Source organism: Hordeum vulgare, chromosome 4H, assembly GCF_904849725.1.
Source record: "Hordeum vulgare subsp. vulgare chromosome 4H, MorexV3_pseudomolecules_assembly, whole genome shotgun sequence".
Lineage (NCBI taxonomy): Eukaryota > Viridiplantae > Streptophyta > Magnoliopsida > Poales > Poaceae > Hordeum > Hordeum vulgare.
The window spans coordinates 22,478,227-22,505,469 of NC_058521.1; the positions used below are offsets into that span (position 1 = coordinate 22,478,227).

The window sequence follows — 27,243 nt, forward strand, 5'->3', positions numbered from 1 at the left end:
TCGAGCAATTGATAGAACCGCGCAAAGTTGTGACGTCATTTATGGCAATGATTATATCTATAGGCATCACGTCCAAAACAAGTAGACCGATATTTTCTGCATCTACTACTATTACTCCACGCGTCGACCACTATCCAGCATGCATCTAGTGTATTAAGTCCAAAAGAACAGAGTAGCGCCTTAAGCAAGATGACATGATGTAGATGGACAATCTCATATCTACGACAAAGCCCATCTTGTTACTCTTGATGGTAACTACACGATGTGTGCCTTGCTGCCCCTACTGTCACTGGGAAAGGTCACCACACGGTAAGGACCCAAAACCAAGCACTTCTCCCATTGCAAGAATCATAGATCTAGTTGGCCAAACAAAACCCAAGACTCGGAGAGACTTACAAGGATATCAAATCATGCATAAAAGAAATCAGCAAAGACTCAAATATATATCATAGATAATCTGATCACAAATCCACAATTCATCGGATCTCGACAAACACACCGCCAAAGAGGATTACATCGGATAGATCTCCATGAAGATCATGAAGAACTTTGTATTGAAGATCCAAGAGAGAGAGGAAGCCATCTAGCTACTAACTACGGACCCGTAGGTCTGAAGTGAACTACTCACGAGTCATTGGAGAGGCGATGATGTTGATGTAGAAGCCCTCCAACTCCAAAGTCCCCTCCGCACGGCACCGGGAAGGGTCTCGAGATGAGATCTCGCGAAAACAGAAGCTTGCGGTGGCGGCAAAGTGTTTTCGTGGATTCCCTGATTTTTTTTCTGTATTTTTGGAAATATATAGGCGAAGGAGCTAGGTGAGGGAGCGCTAGGGAGGCCACAAGCCTGCTAGCTGCCGCCCCCTGGTGGCGGCTATAGGGCTTGTGGGCCCCCTGTAGCTCTCGTGGCTTGGCCCTCAAGCCCCATGATCTTCTTCCGTTCGGGAAAAATTTATTTCGAAGATTTTATTCCGTTTGGACTCCGTTCCAAAATCAGATCTGAAAAGAGTCAAAAACACAGAAAAAACACGAACTGGCACTTGGCATTGAATTAATAAGTTAGTCCCAAAAAGATATAAAAGGTACATAAAACATCCAAAGATGACAAGATAACAGCATGAAACCATCAAAAATTATAGATACGTTTGGGACGTATTAGTGACCTCACCCAGTGACAGAAGGGGTAGCGAGGCACGCATCGTGTTGTTGCCATCAAGGGTAAAAAGATGGGGTTTTCATCATTGGTTTGAGTGTATCCCTCTACATCATGTCATCTTGCTTAAGGCGTTACTTTGTTCGTCATGAACTCAATACACTAGATGCATGCTGGATAGCGGTCGATGTGTGGAGTAATAGTAGTAGGTGCAGAAAGTATCGGTCTACTTGTCTCGGACGTGATGCCTATATGTATGATCATTGCCTTAGATATCGTCATGACTTTGCGCGGTTCTATCAATTGCTAGACACTAATTTGTTCACCCACCGTAATATTTGCTATTTTGAGAGAAGCCTCCAGTGAACACTATGGCCCCCGGGTCTACTTCACACCATATTTTCAGCCTTACTCTTTTACTTCGTTGCACTTTCCGCCTTCAGATCTCACTTTGCAATCAATCTTGAAGGGTTTGATAACCCCTTTATAGCGTTGGGTGCAAGCTCTTTTGTGTTTGCGCAGGTACTCTGGACTTGACGAGATTCTCCTACTGGATGGATACCTTGGTTCTCAAACTGAGGGAAATACTTACTGCTACCGTGCTGCATCACCCTTTCCTCTTCAAGGGAAAACCAACGCAAGCAAGTCTCTGTCAACGTGTCAATTTCTGGCGCTGTTGTTTGAGAAGTAGCATTACCCAACACCAGGTTCGGGTGGAATGCGGCCACTGGCTGCTCCTCGTGCACCTCCTCCTTCACCGCTACAGGCTCCTCCTCCACGGCGTCGGCTATCTCCAGCTCGGGGATGGCAACCTCGCCGGCCACGGAAAGGGCCATCGTTTCCTCCAACCCCTTCCACTAGCGCTCATCGTACGTGTTCATGGAATCTTCCATGACACGATGGACGAGCCGGGCCTCCTCCTCTTCGGTCATGCGAGGAGGTGGTGGCGGCGACGGAGAGGGCGACGTGACGGGGTTGGCGTCAGGCCGCGCACCTGCGTACGCTCGCGCACCCGCGTACGCTCGCGCTCCCGGGGAGGGCTCGGAGGGTGCGCCAGGCGCTCTACACGTGCCCGCCGCGGGCTGTTGTGTTGGCCGGCAAAATAGGACGCGCGCCGCACGTCGTGGTCATCACGGAACCAAGTGTCCCACAAGGGGAACCGACGGCGTACCTCAGGTCATAGTAGAGGTTGTCAGGGAGGCGACGTCGGCGGCGGTGGATCTCGTTGCGGCGGGCATGGCCGCTCATTGGCACCAGCGGGATCGACACTCGATCGGCGGACAGGTGCTAGTTGTTCGGCAAGTGTACGTCGCTCCAGGGGAGCGACGTCCTTGTCTCCCAATAGCGGCAGCACACATCCACATGGATGTACTGCCGGGAGCGCGCCGGGGCGCCCGGAGGGGCAATGAAGAAGGCTGCCGGAGCAGGCCGTGGCTGAGGAGAAGAACGAGGTGGCTCGCTTGCGGCGCGGCGGCGGCCGGACGAGCACCTAGCCTCGTGGTCGTGCGCCCCCTTCCCCTTGCCGCGATTGCTCCAACACCCCATTGCTGCCGACTACCGAAGAGCTCGAGGGAGGGGGAAGAAAGCTAGGGTTTGGTGTCGGTCCCGAGGAGGCACCAGGCTTGGAGTGGGCGCGTGCACTGTGTCGGTCCACAGCTTCCCCATAGAGAAGGACGACGACCGCCCGCCTGAGTGGATGACAGACGGGGCCTACCGGGCGCATGCAATAAATACGGGCGGTGGGAGGTAGGTGACCGCCTGCCACGCGTCCCCGACGCGGACAAGAGGAGGGCTCGAGCGCGTGCGCTCGCTGTCCGTCATGATCCAAACCGGACGCATGTTTGCGTCGAAAATGAATCGGCGTGGACACAAAACGAACAAGATGCGTCGAGGACGACGCACGTTAACCGTATGATTTGTCCGTTTTGCCCCAAACAAACATGACCGGACCGGACGGGATCGTGCGTTGGAACTGGCCTAAACCTAGGCGGCCACGCGTGTAGTGTAGTTTTACATCGGTTTAGAGCATCTCGAACAGCCGCGCTTCGCGCCGCGCCCAAAAAATTTATTTACCGCGCGCGCTTCGGCTGGTTTAGCGCGGGGATAGGCGCTGGCTCCAACAGCCGCGCTATAATGCAGCGCGCGCGCGCCGCTCTAGCAGTGCCCAAAAATGCAGCGCGCGCAGCACGCACAAACCACATATACATTTCAAAAAATAGGAGAAAAACGATCAAACAAACAAAATAAATCAACAATAAATAGTTATTACAACTCAAACAAATAGTTTATCGTTCAGTACAACAAATAATGCAATAAACACAACCAATAGTTCATGAACAATACAGTACAAATAATGCAATCAAATCATGCTCTTTGTCGTCCATGCCATGCCCACCACTCTTCAATCAGATCCTTCTGAAGATCATTGTGCGTTGCGGGACGCCGAATGGCATGATAGGAGGCAACAAAACGGGCTACCCTTTCAGCCCTCCGTCGCACTCGCACGGGATGTCCCAAGAGCTCATACTGTGAGTAGTCTAAATCTTGGCCACGCTCATTTCGATGATCATGTTATGCATGATCACACAAGCGTGCATGATGTACCAAAGCATTTTTTGATCCCAAAATCTAGCCGGTCCTCTCACAATAGCAAATTGGGCTTGCAAAATCCCAAATGCTCTCTCCACTTCTTTTCTAGTAGCCGCCTGAGCATTGTGGAAATCAAGATTTTTCTTACCTTCTGGCTTTTTCAACGGCTTCACGAAGGTTTGCCACTTTGGATAGATGTCATCCGCTAGATAATAGCCGTAGTTGTACGTACGACCATTTGCTACAAACTACACCGGTGGCAACTCACCATTCACAATCTTATTCATCAGTGATGACCGGTTGACAACATTGATGTCATTCTAAGATCCAGGCATTCCAAAGAATGCATGCCAAATCCAAGTCTCCTGATCGGCCACCGCTTCAAGGATTATAGTGGAACCCTTTTTTGGCCGTGGAATTGCCCATGCCATGCCTTTGGACAATTCTTCCAACTCCAATGCATGCAATCTATTGAGCCAAGCATGCCAGGAAAGCCGCGAGATTTGTTCATCGCCAATAGCCTTGCGGCGTCTTCAGCAGTGGGAGATCTCAAATACTCCTCGCCAAACACTTGCACAATTCCCACTGCAAAGCGCTTGACACACATGATGGCTTGGCTCTCACCCATAGCCAAGTGATCATCAACTAGATCAGCCGGGATACCGTATGCCAACATACGCAAAGCGGCTGTCACCTTCAGAAAGGTGCTATGCCCGAGCTCTCCGGCGGCATTCCTCCTTTGCTGGAAAAACCGGTCATGGCTCGCTAGTTTCTCTGCAATGCGCTTGAACAAGTCTGTGCTTATCCTAAACCGGCGACGAAAATACGACTCCGGGTATGTGGGATTCTCCATGAAATAGTTCTTCATCAATTTGTTATGGGCATCAATCCTATCTCTCCAAAAAAATTCCCGACCCATAACCGAACCACCGTGCTTCGGTTTTTTATTGATATGCATAGCTATGATCATTGCAAGATCCTCCTCCTCTTTCATATCAAATTCTTCTTCGAAAGAATCATACGACGAACTCATCTACAATGTTCAATACTATACTATAAAAACTACAATTCAAAACATGCACCAAATTCATAAGTTTGGAGCAATACATACCTTGTAGGCGTTTTGTCGAACACCTTGCGGGTGCGGCGCGGCAGCGAGCGCTCGGGCGCTATTCCTCGGACGTCGGAGGCGCCCGAGGGCCGGCCGGACTAGGAGGGGTGGGGCGGAAGCGCGGCGGCGCGGGGAGGCCGGGGACGCGTCTGAACGGTCGCCGGGGGGCGCGGGCGGCGGCCGCAGCGGAGACAGGCCGGGGAAGCACTTGAGTGGTCGCCGTCGGGCGCGGGCGGCGACGACGGCGCGGGTATAGGCCGGGGAAGCGCTGAACGGTCGCCGGGGGCGCGAGCGGCAGCGGCGGCGCGATCGGATGGGGGCGGCGCGAGAGTGGAGGAGCGAGCGCGGGAGAGTCGCGCGCGCGGGAGCCGGCGCAGCAAATAAGGGGCACGGGATTGCGTTTCGACCAGCGCGCTGAACTGGAAATGGCGCGCGCCCGCTAGAGCTGCCCGCCGCGTTGCGCGCGCTAAAACTGCATTTTTTTACGACGCGGCGCTTGTATAGCGCGCGTGTTGGGGATGCTCTTGGGCGGAAACCTAGGCGGCCAGGCCGAAATTCCTTAAACAAGGGACTGTAGTTTTACACCGGTTGCTCCCAACGGTGACACCCTCTCTATAATATAAAGAGACAGTCCACATAAGATCCTCCCACCTGAACGCCGCAGTTCAAGCTCTCCCTCCATCCTACCGTTTGCGGTCACCGACCTCTCCTCCCTCCAGCACAGCCCCAGCCCGAGGGCACTCCCGTCATTTGCGCCCCCACACAGTGTGAGCGAGCGTGCCCTCTGCCACTGCCATCACAGTGGCCACGCCCCACTGTTTTAAATCCCCCTGCCGCTCTCCTCCGCCCCCTCCCCTCCCCTCAACCCCGCTCCGATTCACCGGCGAGCTCTCCCACCCCGCGGACCGGCAGGGCGGAGTCCGGCGGGCATGGCGTACATGTGCGCCGACAGCGGCAACCTCATGGCCATCGCGCAGCAGGTGATCCAGCAGCAGCAGCAGCAGCACAGCCAGCAGCAGCAGCAGCGGCACCACCACCACCACCACCAACTGCCGCCGCCCGTGCCGATGCCGATGCCGGCGCCCCCGCACGCGCAGATCCCGCCGTTCGGCGCCGCGGCGTGGCCCCAGGGCGAACACTTTTTCCCGGACGTGTTTGGCTCCTCCGCCGCCGACGCCGACGCCGTCTTCTCCGACCTCCCCGCCGCCGCCGACTTCGACTCCGACGGCTGGATGGAGAGCCTCATCGGGGACGCCCCCGTGTTCCAGGACTCCGACCTCGACCGCCTCATCTTCAACGCCCCGCCGCCGCCCGTCCCGCCCCCGGCCGACGCGGAGGCCGATGCCGTCGCACGGGCAGAGGGTGCGCCGGCCTCGCTACCCACGGTTGCTGCCGCCGCGGCGCAGGCGGCGTGCTCTTCCCCGGGCGCAGCCGACGCGTCCTGCTCCGCCCCCATCGTCCAGTCCCTCCTCGCCTGCTCCCGCGCCGCGGCGGCCGGCTCGGGCCTCGCCGCCGCGGAGCTCGCCAAGGTCCGCGCCGCCGCCACCGAGTCCGGGGACCCCGCCGAGCGCGTGGCCTTCTACTTCTCCGACGCGCTCGCTCGCCGCCTCGCCTGCCGCGGCGCGGCGCGGGCGCCCCTCGACACGGCATCTTCCGACGCGCGGCTCGCCTCCGACGAGGTCACGCTCTGCTACAAGACGCTCAACGACGCCTGCCCCTACTCCAAGTTCGCGCACCTCACCGCCAACCAGGCCATCCTGGAGGCCACGGGCGCGGCGACCAAGATCCACATCGTTGACTTCGGCATCGTGCACGGCATCCAGTGGGCGGCGCTGCTCCAGGCGCTGGCCACGCGGCCCGAGGGGAAGCCATCCCGGATTCGCATCTCCGGCGTCCCCTCGCCGTACTTGGGGCCGCAGCCCGCGGCGTCCCTGGCCGCGACCAGCGCGCGTCTCCGCGACTTCGCGCAGCTTCTCGGGGTGGACTTCGAGTTCGTCCCGTTGCTCCGGCCGGTGCACGAGCTCGACCTGTCCGACTTCTCGGTCGAGCCAGACGAGGTCGTGGCCGTCAACTTCATGCTCCAGCTCTACCACCTCCTGGGCGACTCCGACGAGCCGGTGCGGCGGGTCCTCCGGCTCGCCAAATCGCTCGGCCCGGCGGTGGTGACCCTCGGGGAGTACGAGGTGAGCCTGAACCGAGCCGGGTTCGTCGACCGGTTCGCCAGCGCGCTGAGCTACTACCGGTGCGTGTTCGAGTCGCTGGACGTGGCTATGGCGCGGGACTCAGAGGACAGACTGACGCTGGAGCGGTGCATGTTCGGGGAGCGCATCCGCAGGGCCGTCGGGCCGCCGGAAGGTGCCGACCGGAAGGACAGGATGGCCGGCAGCGGCGAGTGGCAGGCGCTCATGGAGTGGTGCGGCTTCGAGCCCGTCCGGCTCAGCAACTACGCCGAGAGCCAGGCCGAGCTCCTGCTGTGGGACTACGATTCCAAGTACAAGTATTCGCTCGTGGAGCTGCCGCCGGCTTTCCTGTCGCTCGCATGGGATAAGCGGCCTCTCCTCACCGTCTCCGCTTGGCGGTGAGCCTCACCCTTCTTCTTGTTCGACTCGACGGAGCAAAGCTCTTAATGGTTAGCAGCTTATCGTTCTGAAGCTTTTGTAATTTGTAGTACTGCTAGTTTCGTCCCTCCCTTGGAAGCTCTGTTTATTTAGGATGATTATTATGGTCATGGCTAGGATGGTGTAATAGCTAGGATCGATGGGGATATTTAGTTGAACTAGCTTCTCAGATGATGCCTGTTTTGCAGCATGTTATTATAGCTGGGGTTAAGTAGACCAAATCTAGTGCTAATTGTATATGAATTTAGAGCATGCTATGTATGCCTTTAGGGGGAGATTTACCATCGCTCATGCGTATGATTTTTGGATTATGGTACTCTAATTGATGTTATTATGGATGCACCACATGGAATTGAAACATGCCACTTCTATGTGTTGGTGGTAATATTGCTGTCAAGTAGATGTGGAGGATAGTGTTCCATCCACATTCCCAAGTTAAGTCTCCCTCGATCCTTCACAGCTTCTCAACTCCCCTTTGGCCCTTTCCATGTTCTGTTATGAAACTCTATAGTTCTCAATTTCAAGCTGTCGTTTTATCTGAATTTTGCCTTGATTATCCTTACTCCATTGTAGTCGGGCATTTCCGTTGTAGCCAATCAATCAAGGTGAACTTTGTATTTTCCATTAGTTGTTTCGTTACAAATTATTGACTTGACTGTAACTTGTCAAACTTCATATGTATACTGTATTCAGTACTGCAATTTGAGGTTTGCAAATTTGCAATTCAGTAGCTGCATATTTCATTTGTAGCAAATCAATCAAATTAGATATGTCTTGAAAAGTCTTCTATCACTGTATACTCTATATATACTCTGTTCATGGCTAGCTATTTTGGAAGTATTTTCTTCCGCAACTTGTATTTGAGTACAATTTCTCAAACTTTAGATAACCTTCAATTTTTTGGCAACCACATTTTTTTCACTCAACCGCCAATTTGATGTGTTCCATAATATAAACTGGTGTTGCTCTAGCACTCTGGTACATTTCTTGGTTAAAGATGCAAGCTGTCACATATTACAACATGTTAGAAAATTTGGCGTTTTATCTTGACCCAGAAGGTAGCATCCTTTTTTTACACCGGCCTTCCTTTTCTTCTGGAGCTTCTTAACCTGTTCTTATCTTGGACCGCTTTTTTGGCCATCTGAACTTGAGAATAAAGTTCATTGCACGAGGAGATCGCATACGCCCATACCTTTTATATGTACTCACCCCGTTCCTAAATATAAGTCTTTTTATAGATTTCATTAGGAACCACATACAAAGCAAAATGAATGAATCTACACTCTAAAATATCTCTATATACATCGGTATGTAGTATAAAACTTCTAAAAAGACTTATATTTAGGAACAAAGGGAGTATAATGTACTAGTAATGTAATTTGAAGTTTGCAAATTTGCAATTCAGTGGCTGCATATTTCCTTTTTAGCAAATCAATCAAAGGAAACGCGCTATCATCCGTTATGTCTTGAAAAGAATTCTCTCCTTGTATACTGTTATATATAGTACTCTGTTCATGGCTAGCTGTGTATTAGCAACCGCGTGTTTCCATTCAACTGTTTGTTAAACTGTTAGAAGCATTTTCTGCCTCAACTTGCAGCTGGGTACAATTTCCCTAACTTTAGATAACTTGCACTCTTTGCAACCACAATTTTTCACTGAACTTATTTTGATGTGCTCCATAATGTGAACTGATGATACTCTAGCACTCTGTCACATTTCTTTGTTGATGATGCAAGCCATCACATCTTACACCGTGTTAGAAAATTTATCTTGACCTAGAAGGTAGCATCTTTTTTTGACACCTGCTCTGCCTTTTCTTGCGGAGCTTAGCTTGTTCTTATCTCGGACCGGCTTTTGCCTTTTGGCCATCTGAACTCGAGAACAATGTTGTTTGCACGAGGACAGTGCATACGCGTATACATGCTGTTGTTTTCAGGTTCATTCCTTTGTTGGACTAATCAGTTGCCTGTTGGCCTTTTAAATAGCAGGGACCGTAAAAGTCATGACCAACCAAATTACTAATGGTGGTCAATATGTACAGCTAGCGTCACCCTGTCCTGGCTCTCTCAAGCAAGGAATTCTGAACAGAACATGGCCAATAAACAGCCGCAGAATTCTAAATATGACATGGCCAATAACAGTTACAGCACACATTTTTGAAGTGTCCAGGAGAATTGCTCTGAAATTCATGTTTTGGGCACATTGGTGTCCTGGTTTAGTTTGGCTACACCTAATTTCCCAAAAAGGGACAGAAGGAGTGCACTACAGCTTAACAGTCTTTTTCTAGGGGTTTGGAGGCGCTTGGTTAGAGCAACTCCAACGGGGCGACTCATTTCGTCCGCGGGTGACCCACTCTCGGTCCATTTTGAGCCGGATTTACGTCGGCGCGGACACGAGACGGACACGCGCGCGCTCGCCTTCTCCTTTTCATGGGTCCGCTGATCGCTGGCACATTGGCCTCCCCTCATCCAACAACAACCCTCGCCTCCTTCGTCATCGCCGTCGCCGTCCATTTTTCCGGTGACTCTGCCAGCTGCCGGCACTGCAACATCCGCTCAGTAACGCCGCCACCTCCCACGTCGCCCGTCACCGTCGTCTTGCCGCCGGGGAACCGACTGCTTCCCACCCCCGCTCCCCCTCGACACAGCCGCGGCCGCGACCAAGAAGCCGCCTCCCTGCCCCGGCCAGATCCTCACTGGCACACTCGTCGGACGCCGGCAGGGCAACTAGCTGGTCCGTGCGCCAGGACTCCCTTCGTCGGTCGTCTCCTTCGTCGACGACCACAAACTGTTCGATAGTTTGTCAAGGTACAAAATGGACTTCGCCGACAGTTCCTTTTTCACAATTTCCTTTGCGACTTCGACGATTCGTCGTCCGATGACGAGGGGGAGATATTGGCTGTTGTGTTGGTCCATCACCACCTCAATAGCCAGCGCCCGTTGTTCTGTGGCTCCATTTCGGGCCACCTTCTGACGTTGAATCGCAACCGAGAGAGCGGTCATCTCCTTCTTTGAAAGGACTACTTTGATACAACAAATCCGTTGTTCAAACATCAGGAATTCCGTCGCCGTTCTCGTACGATAGGCTTCTTTTCAACCGTATTAGAGAGTGGGTGGTCGGCGACGGTGACTATTTTGAGTGCAAAGAGGATGCCGTTGGAAAGATTGGTTTCTTCTCTTATCAGAAATGTATTGCCGTCATCCGAATGCTTGCATACGAAGTGCCCGATGATCTCATTGACGAGCACGTCCGTATGAGCGAGTCTACATGACTAGAGTCCGTGTATAAGTTCTGCAAGGCTGTTATTGCTGTGTTTGGCCCTGAGTGCTTGAGAGAGCCGACTCCTGAAGATACAACCCGTTTGTTGGCGATGAATGCCAACATGGGCTTCCCACGGATGCTTGGCAGCATAGACTGCATGCACTAGGAGTGGAAGAACTGCCCTTTTGCTTGGCAAGGGCAGTATAAGGGCCATGTCAGGGCTTGCACTGTCATACTAAAGGCCGCGGCGTCTCAAAATCTCTGGATCTCGCACTCTTTCTTTGACATGACCGGATCACACAATGATATCAACGTGATTCAGCGCTCGCCGGTGTTTGCTAAGCTTGCCGAAGGCAACAGCCCACCAGTGAACTTTACTATCAACGACCACAACTACGACAAAGGATACTACCTTGATGACCAGGGCCGGCCCTTGGCCTAGGCAAAGAGTGCGATCGCCTAGGGGCCGGCGGATACTACCTTGATGACCAGGGCCGGCCCTTGGCCTAGGCAAGGAGTGCGACCGCCTAGGGCCCGGCCAGGGAAGGGGCCCATATCTTGTGTATGTGTATACTACTGTGTATATATTACAATTATTATCCAGTCATGGATTCTTTCTAGTATAAAAATGCACAACCTTTCTTTCTTCTTCAGTATCCGTCTCCTTCCATCTCCCCATTGATTACCAGAAGTCCCGAAGGAAGCCAGGCCCCAACGATGGAAAATTAATGATTTTTTTGGTTCTATCACCACCTTAATCTTCTTCTTCATTCGGTTCGCACTAGGGCCCATGAAGTGCTAGGACCGGCCCTATGGGTGACGGTATCTATCCTCAGTGGACCACTATTGTCAATACAATCTCCGACCCTGTTGGAGAGAAGAGGAAAAGATTTGTCCAAGATCAAGAGAGTGCTAGGAAGGATGTCGAGCGTGCCTTTGGTGTTTTGCAATTTCAATGGGGCATGTTCGATATTCTGCTAATACCCGGAGCACGTAGAAACTGTGAGAGGTGATTCCTGCTTGTGTGATCATGCACAATATGAACGTAGAAAATGAGCGTCCGGACCGTTTCTACGATCTAGGGTTTCAGTTTTAGGGTGAGAATGTTGTGCGTGAGCATGGAGGAGCGATAACGTTTGAACAGTTTACGCAATTTCATCATGACATGCGTGGTTGAGAAACTCACGTGCAACTACAAAATGATTTGGTTGAGCATACGTGGATTCATGTTGGCAACCAATAGATGTATCTTCTTTATTCTGCCTGCAAAACTATGTGAGACATTTTTACTTTTATTCGGTTTGTAAAACTATGTTATTTTATTCGGTTGAAACTATGTTATTTGTCTATAAGTTTAAATGCAAAAGCAATGCAAAAATAAGCTATTTGTAAAAATAGGGCGACCAGCCGGCCACACCGACACATATGGATCAATGCGTTGGACGCATTGCGGATCTAAATCTAAAACAGGACGGACGCCGAACGGACGACCGATCTAAACGGATAAAATTGCCGTCTGTTTGGGTCGGTCCGTTCAAGTTGGTGTTAGTGCTCGGTGTGGCCACGATCTTGACTCTCGGTTGCGCATGTACCCTCCATGTCCATGGATCTCGCGGCCACTTGGAGTTGTCGCAGCAAGGTGTCCAAAATGGCCTGCGCTCTGATTTGATTTGCGTGAAGAACTCCAACCAGAGAGACGAGAGTGGCCGGCCGACTAGACTGGGGAGCTGTTATCATCATAACACCTCCTTGACCGGCTGGCTTGACATTATGCTGCTGATCCGTGCGGGCGGTGGTCTCCTGGTGCCCCCCACTGGGGTCGTACACACAACCATAGTGGCTCTCAGCTTTCCGACGTAGTACAATGTTTGTGTCTCGAATGACAGTACTAGATAGTGGTCAAGAGCGATAGATGCATCGTGCAATGCTGACTGTTGCGGTTCGACTTTAGAGGAACCGGAAGTTCCAAAAGGGCCGGAGGAGAACGGTCGTGCCTATGGCATGAATCATGCTCCAGGCCCCATAAGGCGACTACTATGGTCAGCAAATGCATCACTTATGCCATCTCTAGCACTAGCAGATCCCTTTTATCGCGTCGTACTCTAAAATATAACCGTCGGTTTACAATTTTGCGTAAAAAAATAGCCTTAACAAATATTGTATCACACCACATCCTTTAAAAAAAATTGCGGGGGCACGGCAAATTCCCGCTCAACCTTTAGAACACACGGGACGGAAGGGTGACCCCTATTGCTAGCTTTGTCTTCCAGAGTGGGGCTGATGGAGCCGACATCGGGAAGGCACGCCGCCAGCCGCCGCCGCCGCCGTCGCCATTATAAATCCGGTCCATGTCGTCCCCTCCCTGCCGGTGAAGATGCGCAAGGTGGCAGGGGTGAAATACAAGAAGGCGACCACAAAAGGTATTGCGAGCACCGCGCCTCCTCCTCCTCTGATCGCTACCCCAAGAGCTTTCCCTAGGACCCCCATCGACGACGTTGTTGCCGCCGCCTCTGAGGTGTTCGACGATATGGGCGCAAGGTATGAAACTTCGATTTTCTTTTAGTTGTTTTCACTTTTCACCATTGCGATTGTTCATGACTTGTGGAGCAAAATTGTAGCGCCGATTTTGCATGATGCAACTGATGCGGCACGACAACTAGCGCAGATCCACTGGTTCTGCGCCGGCATCACGCAGGTGCCGCCTGGGATGTGTGCGACGCCGGAGAAGATGCGGCACGGGAGTAGAGCGGGGAGGCAGCGGAGGAGAGGTGTAGCTTTTACTCACCCGTCTAGCGACGGGGTAAATATAGGAAGATCCACCGCGGCTGAGTATAATTTTTACTCCACTAACACCAATTGAGGATAGGCTAGGTGCCGATTTTTTTTTGAACCGAGCATAACACCCCTTTCCATTACATCGAACGGAAATACAGCAGTTCCACAAAGTGACCAAAAGAAAGAAAGAGTACTGGTACGACACATAGTTCGAGCAGACTACGAGCTTTTACCCATGGAACATACGTTGGCCCTTGAAACGACTGTCATAGCATAAAAACCAACAATCGCATAGAACAAACAAAGTATCACCAAAACAACACCAAACATCACAAACTCAGCCAGGCATAAGGACTAACACCCTACAGGATATCTTCATCAACAACTCAAAGACTTTTTATCACAGCGCGCTTTACTCCCGTGTAATCCCTTGCCTAGCCGCCTCGCAAAGCTTCATCAGCTGCATAGTATTCGCTCTCACCATCTCCACGCCCGAACGAAGTTCTCCTGCATCAACCTCTTGCTGTAAGCCTGCCCAATATAGAATGAATGAACACATTGAAAATACAATTTCAAAGGGGGTTTTGATCATTTTATTTTCAAATGTAGCCCTGTTCCTAGCCAACCAAAGAGCCCAACATGCAGCCGCAGCCGCAAGTCACACCATGTAATATTTCCCACCAGCCGGCAAGAAAGCATTACACCAGGAATAGTATTGCCAGTAAGAGTTGGGGCAGCTATCAGTCCCCAGAGTAACCCCGATCGATCTCCACACAACTCTAGCAACATGACATGTAAATAAAAGGTGTTGTGAAGTTTCTCTTTGACGACAGAATGAGCAACTAGGATTCCCGGGCCATTTTTTCTTTTTCATCACATGTCTAGTCAGCACCGCATCCTCAGATAACTGCCACATGAAAATTTTAATTTTCAAAGGCATTTTTGCTTTCCAGATCCACTTATAATGGCACCCATGCAATGGTTTCTCCAACCACTTATACGTGGATTTGGTGGTGAACTTTCCATTACCAGTCAAGCCCCAAGACACTCTGTCACTATCACTGGTTAGCACAAGACGAGAAATAGTACTATGCATCTGTCTCCATTGAGCTCTAAGCTCCGGATTTAACCTCCTTCTAAAAAAGGAGTAATCTTCAAACTGGCACAACTTATCCACCGTACAATCAGGATCATTACATATGTCAAAAGGTAAAGGGAATTGATCTTTGAACGGAGGAAGCCCATTAATAGAATCCTGCCAAATCCTGGCAATATTCTCGGATTCAATTTTAACTTTCCTCCGTGCCAAATAAAATTCCTTGACTTTAAGAATAGCTTTCCAGCAAGGTGAGTCAGAGAATCTGGGCTTAACAGAAGCCACGGTTTTGTTTCTGAGATATCTAGCTTTGATAATGTCTTGCCAGACTCCCTTCTACGTCTCCAACTTCCACCACCACTTAACCATCAAGCTAATATTTTGCTTTCGGAGGACTTTAACCCCCAGTCCCCCTTTTGTTTTAGATCTACATACCAAGTCCCCCTTTTGTTTTAGATCTACATACCATGTTCCATTCATCATATGGTATCTCCTCTTTTTATTGCTCCCTTGCCAGAAAAATCTACGGATGTGTTTATTCAGCTTTTTTATGAATGTTTATTCGTGAGCCACATAGACATGTAGTAAATGCAAATCTGAGTGATAACAGAATCCAGGAGAGTCGGCCTACCTCCCATGGAAGTAGCATTGCCAATCCAGGTCTCAAACCACTTCATATATCTTTCCACAATGAATTCCCAATCAGAGTTCTTCAACGTGGTATAGCTAACAGGCATACCAAGATATTTGATTGGAAACTTACCAATATCACATTTAAACATATCAGCATAGGTTTTTACCACGCTATCATCCCCTCCAACAGTAATTTTTTTGCTTTTTTGATAATTGACCTTAAGGCCCGACATCATCTCAAAGATATATAACAACAACTTCAGGTTAACTGCCTTTTCCACATCATGCTCTATGCAAATGATTGTATCATCAGCATATTGCAACACAACAATTCCATCAGGAATAAGATCTGCAGCAAGTCCAACAATAAGCTTGTTTCGTTAGGCATTCTTAATCATCTTCGAAAGGCACTCCACAGCGAGATTAAAAAGAAATGGGGAATGAGGGTCACCCTACCGCACCCCCTTGGCACTTTGAAAATAAGGCCCCACGCAATTGTTGAGCTTAATGCTGACTGTACCATCATACAAGATCTTTTTAATCCAGCCACACCATGTTTCACTAAAACCTCTCATTCTATGACATTCCAAAAGGACGTCCCAATTAATCTTGTCATAGGCTTTCTCAAAATCGAGTTTCAGTACAAGGCCAACTTTTTTATTGACATGAGTATGATTTAGAATCTCATGCAAAGCTAAAATCCCATCCATTATACTTCTTCCTTTAATAAAAGCATTCTGTGTAGAGCTGATCAAGGTATCAGCCACATCTATTGCACGTCTATCCAACACTTTAGTTACAAGCTTATAAGGGCATCTTAGCAAGCAAATGGGTCTAAATTGTTGGATTCTATCTGCTCCCGAAACTCTAGGCAACAAATAAATCACTCCATAATTGAGCCGCTTAACATCGAGCGTCCCATTATGGAAGTGATGAAACAAGGACATAATGTCATTTTTGACAATATCCCAACACACCTGGTAGAATTCATGAGGTATATTATCTGGACCAGGAGCTCTATTCGCGGCCATATCAAACAGAGCAGATTTAACCTCTGCCTCTTTAAACTCACGACGGAGGATTTCATTATCATTCTCACTCAACTTTTCTTCCTGCGATCAAGTATCAGGATCCAGGTGAAAGATATTACCACGACCGGGGCCAAAGAGTTCCTTGTAGAACTCAGTGGCGTGGGCAAGGCTAGGTGCCGATTAGAGGAGTAAATGAGTTTTTTACTTCTCTATCCGGTTATAGAAGATCGGTTAAAAATGCCCTAACCTTTTCATTAAATTTGCTCTTCATGCATGGGCTGCTGCAAAAGAGTAGGTAGCGAGTCCGGTGCATTATATGTTTTATGTCTACAAACATGAGCTCTCCAATTTATCATTCGGAACACCACGAAAATGAGTTGGGATTCTTGACAATATTCACACAACATGTATATTTTTGTTTCAAAAATAGGATATTATTGGCCATTGCATGGACTGATGCATGCAACTGCATCACGAGATGTGCGTATCATGGGCAGAAAGTGGTTGGAAACTGTTAGGGTTATACTTCCTCCATCTCGGTTTATAATTTATCTTACGAAAACCAAATAATCTCAAAACACTAAGGCGCAGTGCACTAACTTTTACTTTTTGTTTTTTGTTTTTTGACATGAATAAAGGAATCAACCAATAAAAGAGTGAGGCGTATATGTATTTAATGACTTGAGACTAACTAGCACGACATGCAGTGGTCAATTCATTCATGCAATGCTATTAATTAGCAAATTAACATTAATTTTTCTTGTTTTCCTCTTCGTCTTGGTCATGGTGCACAACCTAAGATGACTTAGAGGGTGCTTGGATCCAAGGGACTTATTTTAGTCTGACTAAAAATAGTCTCTTGAAGAGGCTAAAGTTTCAAACACACATGATTAAAGAGAGGCTAAAACTAGTCTTGAGACTAATTTTTTTAGTCAGGAATACCCTTAGAGGGTACTTGGATCCAACGGACTTATTTTAGTCCGACTAAAAATAATCTCTTTAAGAGGCTAAAGTCCCAAGCATCCCTGACTAAAGAGGGGCTAAAACTAGTCTTGAGACTAAAACTTTTTAGTAAGGGGAACCCCTACTAAAATGTGAATTAGTCCTCTTTCTTCTTATTTAACTCTCTCTACTAGTCTGGGGAGGGAGGATAATAAATGCTCATTAACTTGATTTTAGTCTCTTTAATATTTGGATCTAAGCATGGGTGAGGCTAGCAAGTTTTAGTCCCACTACTTTTAGTCATATGACTAAAGGGAAATTCTATACAGAAGCGCCGCATCTCGACATCCGATGCGGCGGCTTGTGTGCCTTTTTTTCGATGCATGCATCAATGATGTCATCAGATTCGTTCGAAATGATCGAAATTTAAAAACTCTTATCTCTTAAACCGTTAATTCGATCGATGATCCGTTTTCGCCGTTGACTTTGTTTTGACGAAATCTTTAAAATTAGATCCCATGTTGATATGTTTTGACAACTTTTTTTGCTCATACTTACCATATTTTTTGCACTTACTTGTCATATTAGTAAGTACTTACTTGTCTGATAAAGAATAACTTACTCGTCAAATTTTTGGAAATTGCGTATAAATATGACATCTCGAGATAATCACAATGGCAAGCACAAACAACTTTTTTTAGGCAATTACTCGCAAAAATATGACAACTCAACTTATTTAAAACTGGTGACCACAAAAAAAATCTTTTTTGGCCATCGTTTGTAAAATATGACAACTCGGCATAGTTAAACTAGCATCTTGACAACTAAGTTTTTGTAAAATTGACAACTATGCAATTTGAAACTACTACTAGTAGTAATAGTACTAACCAGATGCATTTAGCTAGTGAATAAGGTCTGCCAACACATGTTTTGTGTGTGATACTTTTTCTACCTATTTTCATTGTGACGCTTTGCATGTAATGCATATTTTTGTGACCCCATCTGCATATTCTTCTAGCACACGTTGATGTGGGCTACAATATGGATACATGCGGCACATGGTTCACATCGAGAAAAATGGCAATTAAGTTATTTTTTTCAGACAAGTAAGTGGCTAATAATACGACAAGTAAGGCTAAAATGTGGCAATTATGAATGGAGAAAAAAAGTTCTCGAAACATGTCAACATGGGGTCTAGTTTTGAAGATCTCGTCGCGACAAAGCCAACGGTGAAAACGGATTATCAATTAAATTAACGGTTTTAGAGATAAAACTTTTTAAATTTTAAGGCAATAGAAAAAAAAAATCTTGATGACGTCATTGCATGCATGCATTGTAGGGAGATAAATTAACCGCCGCATGAGAAGACTCACATGCGGCGCCGCTGTGTAGTTAAGTCCATGACTAAAACGTATCCAAGCACCCTCTTACTAAAATGTGGATTAGTCCTCTCTCTCCTCATTTAACTCCTGTCCTTTAACACAAGCGAGTTCTGGATTGAAGGGTTTGGAGGATAATAAATGCTCATTAACTTGATTTTAGGCTCGTCATAGTGAGAGTAACTTAGGTAGTACTTGGGACTAGCAAACATGCTTATGTGGCACCCTCTTACTAAAATATGGATTAGTCCTCTCTCTCCTTATTTAACTCCCCTTCTTTAACATAAGCATGTTTACTAGTCCCACATACGTCAATGGGCTACGTTGCAATTCCACGTTGTCTAGTGATATTAGATGGGGCTAACGATTCCCAGTTTGCTATATGTATGGCATTCACATACGTGGCCTTCGTTTATGGAGGGTTCTTTCCGGCGAGGTCTTATGTCCTCAACGCCCAGTTCCTCCTGTGGCTACTATCCCACTGTCGCCTCCACCGACTCTTGCCACAGATGTTTCTGATGATGATAGAATTGTAGATCACATTGTTGTTGATGAGGCGGTCGTTGCTTATGACTAGAAGGTCGTGGTTTATTCGGATGCTCTTTGCGTTTATCGTGATGATCTCACTGCTTTCACTGAGTGATGTGATGATGATGTCCGTGTCGCGGTTGTCCTTACTTCCAGTGTTCTATCACAGTTTGCTTCTTAATTTATGGGCCTTGGTACTCTGTTTGAAATGTGGACTCGTCCTCGTGAGCGCTATCAACCCTCTGGAGATGCCCTCTACTTGTTTGTGGTACGTCAAGAGCATGCTCTTTAGTAGAGAGACTCCACTATTGATGAGTTCTACACTCAAAGTTCTGCCATCTCGTGCCACCTTGACTCCCTTCACACTGTTGTTTGTAGCAATTGCGCGGGTTGCGAGACTATGAGGTCCGACTTGAAGTTTCAGCGTGTCTATGAGTTCATGTCGCGGCTCCGTGGGGAATTTGAACCTTGACGTGCTTAGTTATTTGCTCGTGGCCGAGTTCCTATTTCTGAGGTGCTTTGTGAGCTTCGTGCCGAGGAGACTCGCCTTCGTGGTGCTGCTCGGACAACTCCACCAGTGCTTTCTCACTCCGGTGGTCCACCGCTACTGCCCACTCTTGGTAGTGAGGGTCGCTCTCACGAGGGCCACTCTTGTCCTTGTACACATTGCGGCTACTGCAGTAGGGATGGTCACCCCGAGTCTGACTGCTTCAAGAAGAAGCAAGATATGCGTAACAGGGAGCACAATTCTTCATCTTCTCTCGGGACTCGTGTTTCTTCCTCGACGCCATCTATTGTCTCCTTGAGCATGATATTGTGAATCTCGTCCATTCATAAATTAAAAAAATGTTCATGATTTAAAAAATACGCCTATGTGAAAAAACATTTGCCTTTTCCAACTTTTGTTCAGGGTTTAAATAATCTCCAGACGTTCAAAAAATCTTCATGTTTTTTCAATTTTGTTCATGATTTCAGAAAAAATTATTTTTTCATAAAACGTTCGCATGTTTTAAAAAATATTTATTTTTGTACTGTTTGTTCGGATTTCTAAAAATGTTGAGAGGTTGCAAATTATATCCCTTTTTTTTTAAAAAAAATCACAAATTCAAAATAAGTTTAGATTTTTTTCAAAAGAATGTGCAAAATTCAAAAAACATATGTTTGTTTTTAAAAAAATCACAAATTCAAAAGGATTTTAAAGTTTGTTCATTTTCAAGGTTTATTAAAATTAACAAAAAATTCTCGTTTTTGCAATTTGTTCGTAATTTTTAAAATTATTCATGTTTGGATAAAGTTAAGGAATTTCAAAAAGTGTTCCCATTTTTAAAAAATAAAAAGGTATACATGTTTCAAAATATATTTAGTAATTTAAAAAAATCTTGTTTCTAAAATTCATTGACCATTTCAGAAAAATGCTCATGTCTTAAAACATGTCTACGGTTCAACATTTTGTTCGCAATTTTAACAAATGTTCCCATATTTCAAAGTTTGTTCACATTACCAAAAAAGCGTACAATAGAAATTTGTTTGCATTAAAAATGTTTTGTTTGGACTTTTCTGTTCTGAATTTCAAAAGTGTTCATATTTTCCATTTTTTGAAACTTCGAATATGTTCATGGTCTTAGGAAAATAAGTAAATTTCAAAAAAGTTTCATAGTTGTTGTAATTTTTTCGTTTTTTCAGAAAGGTTAAATTTATAAAAAATTGTTTGGGATTTGCAAGGTTGTATATTTTTAATTAAGTGCGGGATTTCAAGACAAGTTCAAGTTTTTAGGAATTTAAAAAAAAAACGTGATTTTGTCCAAGCATATTTAGTTTTGATACTTATACAATTCTTTTAGTTTGGTGATGCATATCTGCCACAAGAGCACTTCGGTTGTGATGGCTTTCCTCGTGTGCACATCAACGCGTCATGGCAGGTTCGAATTCCAGGTATAGTAAACTTCTTTTGAGATTTTTAACCTTTGCTAGGTTGTACACTGTAATGGGCCGGGCCAAGTAGACTGCCTTGCGTGTTTTGCCGACCACATTTCGCAAGGAGCAGTATATAGGAGGTTCCGCTGTGCTCCTCCTGGCTGCAAAGAAACTGACGATTTGACGACGGTAGCTCATGGGTCAAACCTGAAAGTACTTTAAGTTCCATACAGACCGAAACGTGGATGCTGCCTACACAATCAAGCAAACGCCTCCAAAGTACAGAAAACTCTATACGCCGCATTATGCAGCAAGTTGTTGACCTGCCGCACATGTTTGATAGTAAATAGGCCTGCCCAATTAGATATTTTCTTTGTGGCATGATTTTCCGGTTTTGGAAACCTTCTTGATGATTCCTAACTGGTTTTGAGAACTTCCAGAAGGTTCTTGAACCGTGTTTTTGTTTTTGTTTTTGTTTTCTTCTTTTTGTTTTTAGAATTCGTGTCTCTTTCTTCTATTTGCTTTTTTCTTCGTGTTTTTATATTTATTTTTCTTTTCTTCTCTTTTTTCATGTTTTTTCAGAATATTTCAAATTTCGTTCGTGTTTCTATAAATGTTCATTTTTTAAAAAAGTTCTCAGAATTCCAAAAATGTTCTTGTTACACAAAAAGTTAAGAAAATTTGAAATTCAGAGAATGTATATGTTTTAAATTTTTCGTTCATGTACTCAAAAAATATTCGTGCTTCCAAATTTGTTCTCCATTTCAAAATTTGTTATCAAGATTCAAAAAATTGTTCATGTTTTAATAAATTGGTTCGGGAATTCAAATTTTGTTCATTTTTAGAGAATTTTTAGTTTTCAAAAAAATGTTCTCAAAATTCATAATTTGTTCTTGTTACACAATAAAGTTCAAAAAAATTGAAATTCAGTAAACATACCGGATTCCAATTTCTTGTTCACGCATTCAAAAAATGTTCGCGCTCCCAAATTTGTTCTGTGTTTCAAAATTGGTTCTCAAGATTCAAAAAATGTCCGTGCTATAAAAAATGGTTCGTGCTTCCAAAAAGTTCTCCATTTCAAAATTTGTTATCAAGATTCAAAAAAATGTTTGCGCTTCAAGAAATGTTCTCAAATTGTAAAAAAAATCATATTTTCGGACAACGTTTTTATTTTATTTTCATTGTCATAAGATTTGTTTGCGTTTATGAAAAAAATCGTACGTTCAAAAATTCACTCAAGATTTGGAAAACCGGAATTTTGTCAAACAGTGTTAATTCCGGAACTGTACTTAGTATCCTTTAGGTTTCCGTTGTATTTGATTTGTAGGCTTTTTCTAGTGCTACCTTTTGTTGCGGATTTTCACGCTCATATTCGCTCATATTCCCCTTAGTATCCTTTAGGTTTCCGTTGTATTTAAACACGCCCGTTGTTTGACTAGGAGTGGAAGTCTAGACGTGTCACCGTCTTGAAACCTCCAAGGAGAAAGACCGAGGGCGCAACGAACACGTCCAATCCACTTTCTTTGGAAGGCGTACGCACACGTCCCTATCCTTCGCTCTTTGCTCTGCCTGCTTTGCTCTGCGCCACGGTGACACAGGCACGCTCTCACCCGTCCCAGAGCGGCGCGTGTAAGCGGCCCCGACGTGCGCGCGCGCCACGATCCGCCGAGCCTTCGAGGCGGCCTCCCTACGTGCCGCACTCGCGAGGCGCCACCGCAAGCACAGCGACCGCTTATAACCTCGCTCCAGCCGGAGGCTGTGAAGGCACCGCCGTCAACCGACGAGCTGTACTATCCTCTCATGTACTCTCTCAGGCTCGCTACCAGCGGCAGCACAGCGCTCGGCTTCGCGCTCGGCCGGAAGACAGGCGGCGCCGCCGCCGCCGCAGCACCAGGAGGGTTAGTGAACTTAGTAGCACCTGCCACCGCTGCCCAAGTAGGGAGGAGGAGGAGCGTCTCCGCGACGTCGAACGCCGCCGCGCCGGTGCCGGGCGACCAGGACTTCGGCATGGACCCGGCCAAGCAGCAGCACCACCTGCCCAAGGCGCAGGCGGGGGAGCAGCAGGGCAACGCCAGTGAGGACACGCACAAGACTACCACTGCTCACGGGTAAGTTGCTTTCCACCAACTTCTTTCTCTTTGCGAGAGTAGATCGCCGGAAACTTGACGGGTGTTGTCCTGTGGGCGGTGGCGCAGGGACGTGATGACCCACTCGTTCGGGGAGGGGTACTCGACGAGGTCGGACGAGGAGGGGTTCGGAGGCGTCTACGGCCAGAACGACCCGGTGCTCAACCCTGGGACCGAAATGCACCCCAACCATCCTGGTACCCTATCTATCTGTCTGTCGTTAGCTCTGAACTTTTATCTGTGTTTCGAACAGTCTTAAGGATTCTATCTGTGATGGTAGTTTCTGAATTTTTATCTGTGTTTTGAACAACAATCTTATGGATTCTATTTGTGATGGGAGTTGGGTGGTGAACTGATCGGGCCGGGTTCTTGTGCAGAGTACGACAAGTCGCAGGGGTCGGAGGTGAAGGAGAAGGAGAAGGCGCGCCATCTCAAGGACGACAAGCACGCGACCTAAGATTAAGATGATGAAAGGCTAGATTGCTAGGTGGAGATCAATAATTTGGATTGCAGTAGCTGATCAGTGTTTAGTTTGCTTTGTTTGGTTGCCATGAGGTACCCGCTTCTATTCCAACTGCTGGCCTGCTAGTGGAGAGTTCGCTTTGATGTAAAATTAATACTACTAAGCTTTTTCTTACAAGAAGCTTTAGATGTGCGTGATGATTTTTCTTGTACTCCTCATGCTTGTGTACGAGGAGAAATTCGCTCCAGTGAATGTTTTACTAAGGCTCCCATGACATTTCTGTGTTCGTCAATAATCAAAATGTCTATCTGGCTGCGCCTATATCATCAGCAATGATATACATACATAAGTTTACATAGGTTTTACAAAGAGGTGGATTTTGATTGAAGATTAAGGGGAATGAGGGAGGTAAAGAGGTGGGTTTTGATTGAAGATTAAGGGGAATGAGGGCCCACCTCCCTTGAAAATCAGGGGGAGGAGGTCGATTTTGAGTGGAGCTCCCCTGAAAATCAGGGGGAAGAGGTCGATTTTGAGTGGAGATTAAGGAAAATGAGGGCCCCACCCCCAATCAGAGGAAGAGTGGTTTTCCGAGTGGAGCTCCCTTGAAAATCAGAGGGAAGAGGTCGATTTTGAGAGGAGATTAAGGGAAATGAGGGCCCACCCTTTTCAAAGGAAGAGGGGTTTAAAAAGAAAACTAGTCAGGGTTTGAGAGGAGATTAAGGGAAATGAGGGCCCACCCTTTTCAAAGGAAGAGGGGTTTAAAAACAAAACTAGTCAGGGACGGAGCCATGATAAACGCATGGAGGGGGCGGATTTTCGCATGGAGGAGGCAAAGCTTACATGTCTCATGGAGGAGGCAAAGCTTACATGTTTTAGGAAATTTTGGTTGAAGTAACTACTAGCATTGAATAATAATCAATTCATTGAGGGGGTCTAGCCCGCCGATCCGTTCCTGCGTGTAACCTTATGTAACTGTATAGCATTTTTTTCTATATTAGAGTCTCTGGCAGACGAAGAGACTGTCTAGCATTTTTGTCTATATTAGAGTCTCTGGCAGACGAAGAGAGCTACTCTCCTGTACTGTACGGTCTCAAGGATTGTGTTGACACTTACACTTCCGGAATCGAACATGAAACCGTGAGTGCTCGGTTCCCTGCATCTAGGGTGTTTCGATGACTGCCATGTATGGTTTAGTTTAGGGGTGAGTTTTGTGTAAGGGCTGGTTGTGTTTAAGAGCAACTCCAGCAGATCTTGCAAGAATAAAGAGCCGACACCTCTAAGTACACAAAAATACAAAAAAAATAGAACCGACACCTCTAAGTGCACAAAAATACAAAAAAATACACAGTCACCAGAGTAGAATATTAACTGTACATAACATAGCTTTTTTGGGTATGTAAAAACATACTCTTCGTTCTTAAATATTTGTATTTTTAGATATTCCACTATGGATTATTATGTATATATAGATATAATTTAAAATATAGATTCTTAGTTCGTAGTTGAATCTTAGAAAACAAATATTAAAAAACGAAGATAGTAGCTATTCGTTAAAATGTAGATTCTTAGTTCCTAGTTGAATCTTAGAAAAACAAATATTAAGAAACGAAGAGAGTAAGTAGCTATTCGGTCGAAGGCCACGAATCATTTGACAACCGAATTTTCTTTTTAAAAATAGACAGGCAATGAGAGATTTGGTGCATATTATGGCACAAGCTCATTTTCTGAAATTTTTGTTTAAAAAACCACTAACCGAATGGTATTGTAAAAAAAGACCACATTCGGTATGGAATGGCAGAAGAGACCCCCACCTCTCGTGACGGCAGGCGCGTCAGGTGACACGTGCTGCCTGTCGCCACGGGCCGAGGCGGCTGGGACCTGCCGCCACCAGGCGAGGCGGCCGGCCGCGCAGGTGTGACCTACCGCCACCACTCGAGGCGGCCGGCCACCACTCAATCACTGCGTCGTGCAAGCAAGCATGCGTGAGCCCATGCATTCGTTGTGTGGTGCAAGCAAGCATGCGTGAGCCCATGTATAAGCTATCGCTGCGTGGTGCAATCAAGCATGCATGAGGTGGCCGGCCGCCTCGAGTGGTGGCGGCAGGTCACACCTGCGCGGTCGGCCGCCTCGCCTGGTGGCGGTAGGTTCCAGCAGCTTCGGCCCATGGCGGCAGTCGCCACGTGTAATCTGGCGCGCGTGCCGCCACGAGAGGTGGGGGTCTCTTCTGCCATTTCATACCGCATGTGGTCTTTTTTGACAATACCATTTAGTTAGTGATCTTTTTTTAAAAAAATCAATTTTCTGCGCACGCAAGTTGTTCTAGACGTGGTGAGGGATTAGTACCACCTCGCTTGTGTGTGAGAAGGGAGTTTGAGCACAAGTTATAAGGAGGGGGTGGGGTGAGACTTGTTCAAAGTGGAGTGCTAGTCCTATATTCACTAAAGCTACAAATTAAATATTAATTTAAATGAAGCTTGTGGCCGATGGATAGAGTGACCTGGTTGCCAGTTTCTTGGCTTTCTTAAAAACAGTTTGCTCTGGGCCATTTTCCGGTTTTGTTTGGTTTAATAGAATTATTTCGGTTTTAAACTGAAAAAAACGAAGTGGATTTGGTTTGCTGTTTAGAAAGCTGAAATCATAACCACAACTGAAAAAACAATTTTTGGTTTTAGTTTGGTTTTTTCATTCGTTTTATTGTTTTCAGTTCGGTTTTGCACACCTTGAGATATACCTTTCCTCTTTCAGTTTGGTTTTTTCATTCGTTTTTTGGTTTTCAGTTCGGCTTTGCACACCTTGAGATATTACTTCCCCTCTTTCGATGTCTAATACACTTCGACCAATTTTATAAAGACTCGTTGTCCGTGTCAAACTGGCTGATCTTGAGGAGGGGGTTGAACTATGGATCTTGGATCGATGGAAAAGGAGACGATGTTTATCTAGCTTCAGGACTTTTTGATAGAGGTAAAACCCTACGTCATGCTCTTGTTGTATCGATGAAGTAGTACGCAATACAAAGTTGATCTACCTCGAGATCGACTGTTGTGGTCTAAAACCTAACCGTAATGAGCTTAATATGTCTCAATGTGATATTGTCTATCGACTAACATGGCATCGGTTTATATAATGCACCAAAGCCAGCGAAACTGTGAGGAGCCTTCATGATAAATTGTTGCTTCACCAATTCCTAATAAATAGTGAAGTATCACATGGAGTAAACACTTAGTGGAGTAAAATTACTTTACCAAGTTTTTGTTATACCCAGCCGATCTCTTATATATAACGGAGTAAAATAATAATTTATTTGCATTTCTTTTTTTGTCACCTTAACATATTTCTTTGTTAGTTTATTTCGTTTAAGGACGTTTTGATACATTGAAATACAGAATTCACCAATTCTTCGTTATGAGAGCAAGATAAAATAAAACAAAAACCATAATTAGACATCTAAAAAATATTTGACTTTAATAACTGCTTTCACTAGTTGGATTGATATTTTTTTTCATGTCTTCATTGTTGATTTGCGGCTTCTCTAGCTTGCACACTTCTTTCTTCTTCTATTTTAAAGAATTAGATGTTGCTTCACATCTAATCTCATCTCTAGTCTCATCTCTAACCTCTATTCTAAC

At 46.5% G+C, this 27,243-nt stretch overlaps 2 protein-coding genes across 2 annotated transcripts; both read left to right on the forward strand.

Moving 5' to 3' along the window:
- The first annotated feature begins 5,542 nt into the window (after positions 1-5,542).
- Positions 5,543-7,853, forward strand: LOC123447599 (SCARECROW-LIKE protein 7). The gene has a single exon (XM_045124208.1). The coding sequence runs from the start codon at positions 5,780-5,782 to the stop codon at positions 7,430-7,432; it is 1,653 nt and encodes a 550-aa protein (XP_044980143.1). The 5' UTR covers positions 5,543-5,779; the 3' UTR covers positions 7,433-7,853.
- A 14,845-nt stretch (positions 7,854-22,698) lies between these two features.
- On the forward strand, positions 22,699-23,912 carry LOC123451070. Its single transcript, XM_045128082.1, has 3 exons — positions 22,699-23,136; positions 23,224-23,351; positions 23,532-23,912. Exons 1-3 carry the CDS (start codon positions 22,829-22,831, stop codon positions 23,609-23,611), a joined length of 516 nt encoding a protein of 171 aa, XP_044984017.1. The 5' UTR covers positions 22,699-22,828; the 3' UTR covers positions 23,612-23,912.
- Positions 23,913-27,243: the final 3,331 nt, after the last annotated feature.

Coding starts and splice junctions, on each gene's coding strand:
- LOC123451070 (XM_045128082.1), top strand. CDS start 22,829: ATGTACTCTCTCAGGCTCGCTACCAGCGGCAGCACAGCGCTCGGCTTC. Junction 23,137..23,223: donor AAGACTACCACTGCTCACGG/GTAAGTTGCTTT, acceptor GCGGTGGCGCAG/GGACGTGATGACCCACTCGT. Junction 23,352..23,531: donor AATGCACCCCAACCATCCTG/GTACCCTATCTA, acceptor GTTCTTGTGCAG/AGTACGACAAGTCGCAGGGG.
- LOC123447599 (XM_045124208.1), top strand. CDS start 5,780: ATGGCGTACATGTGCGCCGACAGCGGCAACCTCATGGCCATCGCGCAG.